This window comes from Orycteropus afer, unplaced genomic scaffold (genome assembly GCF_000298275.1).
Source record: "Orycteropus afer afer isolate SDZICR_OR568_19922 unplaced genomic scaffold, OryAfe1.0 scaffold00074, whole genome shotgun sequence".
Taxonomy (NCBI): domain Eukaryota; kingdom Metazoa; phylum Chordata; class Mammalia; order Tubulidentata; family Orycteropodidae; genus Orycteropus; species Orycteropus afer.
Genome location: NW_006921661.1, coordinates 10,503,847 through 10,510,799, shown reverse-complemented (window position 1 = coordinate 10,510,799; position 6,953 = coordinate 10,503,847). Strand labels below are relative to the sequence as shown.

The window sequence follows — 6,953 nt, the reverse complement described above, 5'->3', positions numbered from 1 at the left end:
GGGGGGGGAAGCAAAAAAACACCAAACCAAGCTTAGTGTTCCTCCATACCCTTAGGACAGAGTGCAGCCCTTTATCCTGGCAGCTGAGGCCCTCCGTGACCTCTTCAGTTTCCCACCGCATGTGCCTGGCTTTAGTGTGAGCAAAGTTCCAGACGAGGCTCCACTGTTTTTCTCACTGTGGCTCTGCACACACTGCCCCTCTGCCTGGGATGCCCTTCTCCTGGCATTCTTCAAGGCTTAAGTCAGGGGTCATCTCTTCCAGGAAGCCTTCCAACTCATCTGGGCTCCCTGTGCTTTCCCTGTCAACCCTCTAACCACACTGTGCTGCCCTTATGCGAGCTCCTTAAGGACAGGCACCAGGTATGACATGTTCTTTGCTCCCAGGGCTCAGCCCAAGGGCAGGCACAGGTGAGTCCTCTGGGAATGTTTGCTGAGAGTCTAAGGGGCTATCAGGGTGTGGCTCACAGTATAGATCACTAAAGAGCAGGTGGATTGCTGATCTTGGTGACCAGTGTCAAAGAAACATGGGGTGGGAGCCAGGCTAATGGCTTGGAGATGGCGGGAAGCAAGGAAGTAGAGAGCAGAGGCAATCCCTTTCCATAGCCCAAGGGAACTGTCCTTCTGTCCTTCCTCCAGTCATGCCCAGAGCACTTTTGTCAGCGTCCCTCATACAGGTACTTGCTGAATATTCCCTTCTAGGAAAGCTCCCTGCAGTGACCCCAATCTCTCCCCAGGAATCCCCAAACTGCCTAGTAGCCCTAAATATCCCAAATCTCTCAATCAAAGGTCCCCCAAAACTTTCCCTCATGTCTCCTAAAATTCCACTAATCCCTCAAACTTGCCCTGGAAAAACCATTTCCCTATCAAGCCCCTAGAAGGAGGGTGATGTGCCCCTTACCTGGGCCTTCTCCAGGGAGGGGAAGCTGGTGCTGGACTCTTGCACTGGCCACCAGGGGAAGGGGAGGACAGACTTCTCCTTTATACTGTCAATCCCCCCCTTCACCTCCCCCACACAGCTGCTCAGAAATGTGACACTCACCCCATCTATTTCTGGATGTCTTCTCAAGGCTCAGGAACACCAGCCTCCCCCCAGTCTGCCCTGGGCCAGTGCTCCTCACATGAAAAAGGGAATCTTTGAGGACTGAGGCATTGAGGATCCAGGCCCCAATAACTGCACCCTGCAGCCTCCCCACTGAATTTGGTGCTGCACTCTGATCAGAAGAAGGGAAGAGACTGAGGTAGTCTCAGACAGCATCTCCCAACCTTGTGTTCCTTTCATGTGAACTTCGAGACTCATCTTAGGTGCAAGGAGAGATTCCTGGATTAAAGAGGTTGGATCCTGGGTCCCAGCTCCACCAATGACTTGCCCTGTGACCATGGAGGATTTTCTGCACCACGCTGGGCCTCTGTCCAATGAGTAGATTTGATGCCATCTCTTGGGTTTTTTTTCTTGGGGTTTTGGGTTCTGGGATGTGAGAAGCAATTCTGAAAGCCAGAAGGTGAAGAGAGGAGGACAAAGCAGTTGACTTGGACCCATGGACTGTCCTCACTGCCCCCATAATCTTTTATTCCAGCAACTACAAACATGCACGTCCCTCCAGGGAGAGAGGCAATCAGGATATTTAGGCAAGATGCCGTTTTCATAGTAATGGTGAACAGAAGGGATGCTTAATTTTTAATGTAGGGGCACTTTGGGTTGGGCAATCTCATTAGAAGGGGACAAAGGAATTTGTCTTGAAGCTGTGTTTGTCTAACAAGCACTCTGTTTTGGGGGATGTCGCTCTTTCTACCTCTCTCCCTTCCCTCTCCCAAGCTTGTATACACAGTGTATCTTCCTGTTGGGTTCACATGAAGGATTTTGGGTGAATCTTTATTTGGTTGACAGTCTGAGGGGACAGGGGGACAGAGATGGGGTTAAATGAATGAGGCAGACTAGAATAGCAGCCTTTTGGTAGGTCTAACCTACCACATCCAGCCCAACTCCAGCAGGCAGCATCTCTTCAATCCTCAAATTCAGGACCCCTAACTCCTCTGGCCAGGCTGGAAGTGACCGCTTCCTCTCTCCTCCCCCAAGGCTGAGACTGTCAGAAAGCCCTTCCCAGAGGCATTTACTGATTCCCAGCTGGTCCCTTCTCCCATTACCTCAAAATTGGGCAACCAAAATTAGGAGCCAGGGTATTTATAGACAAGCCCAGAGGAGGTGGGGGGAAAGGCTAGTGTTTATAAACATTGTGTCACCTGGGTCTGAACGTCATCCTCAAAGAGAGAGGGTCTGGGGAAGGGGGCGAGGCTGGTCTCTGAGGATCTGAGACAAGGAGTTCTGTATCTGGTCCAACGGACTTGGGGGCGGAAGAGGAAAGGAACTGGGAAGGAAGGGAAATGAGGGCCCAATTTCTAGAGCACGTGAACCACTGCGTGGGCCATATGCAAATCATTGAGCGCCCAAGCGTGACCTGTAGGCTGGCAGGACCCTCACGTGGCTCCCTGGCCTAGAGGTCTGGGGGCTGGGGGCCTGAGTTAGGGCCCACCCGAGGGAGAAGCCAAATTTCGCTAGTCCCCTCCCCACCCTGGAGCCAAACATGGTTCTCGAGAAAGTACCCGCAGTCCTTGAGAAGGGAAGTTACGCCCCTCAGCCCCTTCCCCAGCCACTCCCGCTCCCCCCAACCCCCGTGTCCGAAGTTGGAGTAGGCGGTGTCTGGTTACCGCCTCGGGGGCTATAGTTAGCCGCGGGGACTTTGTTTATCAGTGGACACCCGGGATAGCGCAGCGCCTGCCCAGACTTTAGCCCCCAGCCTGCGCCAAGCACCAGTGCTCCTTGCCGCTCTCCGCTTCAGCGACCCCCAAGTGGGTCCTTGGCACCCTCCCACTCTCCTCTCCAGGAGGAGCCAAACTACCGCCCCATCTCTACCATCGCCAAAACCCCCTTGAGCAGGAGACGCTGAACAGCGGGGACTCCAGGAGTCTGGGGAGTGGAGACCCCGCGCTGTGCCGGAGGACAATAAAAGCCAAGGCCCCGCCCACGCCCTGAGGCCCGCCCTTGGCCCCACCCCCGCCCCGCCCAGGGCCCCAGTCCTGGACCAGGGACCCCTCACACCACAGAAGAAGGGGTCCACATATTCTTTCAGCCCATCAAAGCCTGGATTCCGCTGCTGCTGGCCCTGCCCTAACCTGGACTTCGCCCTCCTGAGTGTCTCCCAGGGACCATGTTGGTGGCTCTGCTGATCGCCCTCAGCTACGTTGGCCTTCACACCCTCTGGCAGGTAACTCTGGGGAACCATCCTCTGTCACTAGGGTAGCTGGGGAACAGACCTTGAAGAGATGTTGTGGAGGCTGACTCAAAACTTTCTCCCAGGGACTCTTCCCTAGAACCCCAATTCCTCTTAATCCTCTTCCTCTGAGAAACCTCCTTCCCTGCAGGGCGCTCCAGGTTCACTTGGCCACTCCCAGAATCCCCACCTCCACCCCCAGCTCCCTCTATGAACCATCCCTCCCTACTGATGGCCTCCCACTTTTTACTGTGCAGTTACCTCCCACCACAGGTCCAACCTAGGCAAACCTCATTGGGTTACCTGTGTGCTGCAGTTCTGTCAGCCAGGGCTTGACCTTCCCATTCCATCTTCCACCCCAGGTTTGGGCATAAGGGCTTCCAAACCAGGAGAGGACCCTGGGGTTTTGGAGTGGACAATGATTTGGTGTAGTGGCTGAGGACTTGACCTTTCCCACCCTACCTCCCTCAGGTTTGGGAATAGAACTTCTAAAGCAGAAGGCTCTGGGGTTTGGGAGCTGACAATGACTTAGTGTAGTGGCTGAGCAAGGGTTTCCTAAGGAGGAGAGGGACAGAGTGTCTCAGGAGGATGGGGAGGGGTTGCATATTAGAGGTGGAAGTTGGCATTGACTGTACATTTGGACACTGGCTGTACATTTGTAGATCATCTGCAGACTGAATCTTAAGGCCAGAAAAGCATTTAGAGGTCATCTGGCCCCACCTCCCACAGAGTGCAGGAACCTCTCTTATGACAAGATGACCCATTTTAGTTTGTACACAGTAAAGATCTATATGCTAATCCTCACGATAATTCTGTGAAATTAGAATTATCCCCAATTTGTAAGTGGTCAACATGAAGTCCAGAAAATTTGAATCTTGCCCAGTATCCCCCAGTTGTTGTTGTTATTTGCCGTCGAGTCGGACCCGACTCATAGTGACCCCTCCTTGGGTTTCCGAGGCAGGATCACTATGGAAGTAGATTGCCCCATCTTCCTTTCCGAGGAGTGGCTGGTGGGTTTGAACCACCAGCCTTCTGGTTAGCAGTCAAGTGCCTTAGCCACTATGCTACCAGAGCTCCCATCCCCCAGTTAGCAGGTGGTAACTGGGTTTGTTAAGCCTCTTCTTGAGACTTGCCAAACTGTTTGAATACACCAGATACTTGAAATGAGATTCTGTGTTTCTGAACTGATTGGGCACAAGAACCCCTGTCCAGTGCTCTGAACTCACACCCTTTCCTGTGTGGCTCCTCTCTCTCTTACTTCCATAGGCCCAGGCTGTTCCTATCCTGCCCCTGGGCCTGGCCCCAGACACCTTCGATGATGCTTATGTGGGCTGTGCAGAGGAAATGGAGGAGAAGGCAGCCTCCCTGCTAAAGGAGGAGATGGCCTGCCATACCCTGCTGCGGGAGTCCTGGGTGGCAGCCCAGGAAGCCTGGGAGCACAGGCGTCGAGGGCTCACCCTACCCCCTGGCTTCCAGGCCCAGCATGCAGTGGCCATCATGGTCTATACCAACTCAACCAACACCTTGTACTCAGAGTTGAACCATGCTGTGCGGACTGGTGGTGGCTCCCGTGAGCTCTACATGAGGCACTTCCCCTTCAAGGCTCTGCATTTCTACCTCACGCGGGCCCTGCAGCTGCTGCGGGGCAGCGGGGGCTGTAGCAGGGAACCTGGGGAGGTGGTATTTCGAGGTGTGGGCAGCCTTCGTTTTGAACCTAAGAGGCTGGGGGACTCTGTCCGCTTGGGCCAGTTCGCCTCCAGTTCCCTGGATGAGGCAGTGGCCCGCAGATTTGGTAATGCCACCCTCTTCTCTCTAAGGACTTGCTTTGGGGCCCCTATCCAGGCCTTCTCTGTTTTTCCTGAGGAACGTGAGGTGCTCATTCCTCCCCATGAAGTTTTCTTGGTCACCAGGTTCTCCCAGGATGGAGCTTGGAGCCTAGTGACTCTCTGGAGCTATAATCAGACCTGCAGCCACTTTAACTGCGCCTATCTGGGTGGTGAGCTGTGCATGGGGGAATAGGACATGTGAAATAGTGTAGGGTGTGTGAAAATAAGCCAGGATGTCCCTACACAATCCCCAGGGCCTTCAGTTAATAGGGAAAGTTGAGGGTTAGAAGTCAGTTAGGGTTATTGTCCTCTGACTCAGGTTCCGCTACCCCTCAGAATGTCTTCTTAAGAAGACATTTTCTGGATCTGTGAATATTCTCAGATGATTCATAGATGTTTCATAAGGATTCCATCTGCTAACTCTAGAAAGTCCAACCTAAGAGGGTGTTCCCTTCTTCTGACCCTAGCCTTAATTAAAAGAGCCTGATCAAGGAGGTTAGCAAGCAGAGGAAAGAGACATGGATACTGCTTCAGATCCTAGGAGGCTGTGGGCTTGGTGGGAATAAAAGGACACCTAAGTGCTATTCCCAAGTGCTGGGGGTGGCGGGGGGTGGGTAGCATGCAGAATGGAGGAGTGTTGGGCTTGGGTGGGAGAACTGATGGATGGGCAATTTGGAAAGATCCAGGGGAAAAAGAGGAGGAAGGGATGTCAGAAGTTTGCATTTAGAAGAAGAGAAAGATGGATTGAGAGGAGGAATGGCCTGTGTTGGGGCTTAGTGGGAAGGGTGTAAGGGTCTGTCTACATGGAAGTTTCACTGTGCTGTCTATTGCAGGGCAGAAGAAGCGGGACTGTGTGTTGGCACCAAGTAAGTTACCCCCCCTGCTCCTCCCTCAGCTGTTTCCACTTCCACTGCCAACCCGTTCAACTTCTTTTCTTCTCTCTCCAGCAGGGGAGCTGCCAGACCCACCCTCCAAGAAGGCCTTCTCTCTGCTTTCCCGGAAAACCATGCTGTTGGCTCCTGGGGGGTTCCAGTTCTCAGGAGCTGGGCCGTGAAAGTCCAGTGCCTATCATTTAGGAGTCTTGGGAACTGGCAGCTCTCATAGAAGAAGGGCTTCAAACAGCCTTGATGGTTCCGGGCCCAGCCCTAGCAGCCATCTCCCTGGGGCCAGCATGTAGGGAGACGTGAGTCCATGGCAGGGTGGAGGGTACCCCAGTATATGGTGGGGACTGTCTGGGACAACAAGGGGAGTGCTGTGATGGTCATTTAATTAAATGGTTTTGCAGTGTGGAGACATCCAATTTCATGATTGGTTTTTTCCATGAGGCTTGAGGATCTGCCCTGCTCTGTTGATGCCAGAGTCAGGACTGAGGGACTGAAAAAGAATAATCTCTTGTCCCTGTCACACATTATAACCTGTAAACCCAGATGTTTGAGCAGCCAAAGGTTCTTCACAACAACCCTGAAGGCAGGAAGGGAGACAGATGGATTCCTCATCTATTTGCCAGATGAGGAATGAAAGGCCAAGAAGGGAAGCTACTTCGCCAAGATTAGAAAATTAGTACTGAAACACGGCTCCTGCCTCCCAGCCCAGAAGTCTTTTTACCAAATCATTTGAGGAAGCCCAAAGTAGGATCCTAAGGTCATGATACCTGGAACCCCAGAGCAAGCCATCTTCTCTTTGACCTTCTCATTCAAGGATGCATAGAAGAGCATAGGGGTGGTGGGACCTCAAAATATCAAGAATCAAGGATTCTCACATACTCCGGAGGCATCCAGTATTCAGAACAGAAATTTTATTGAGGCAAAGAAAGCAATAGGCTCTACTAGGCTGTTCTACTAAGCAACAGAAAAAAAGGAAC

The 6,953-nt window shown here is 52.8% G+C and overlaps 1 protein-coding gene across 1 annotated transcript; it reads left to right on the top strand.

Annotated features, from left to right (window-relative positions):
* The first annotated feature begins 3,203 nt into the window (after positions 1-3,203).
* ART5 (ADP-ribosyltransferase 5) lies at positions 3,204-6,146 on the top strand. The gene is made up of 4 exons (XM_042780957.1): positions 3,204-3,260; positions 4,533-5,262; positions 5,926-5,958; positions 6,040-6,146. The coding sequence occupies exons 1-4, from the start codon at positions 3,204-3,206 to the stop codon at positions 6,144-6,146; spliced, it is 927 nt and encodes a 308-aa protein (XP_042636891.1).
* The last annotated feature ends 807 nt before the right edge of the window (positions 6,147-6,953 follow it).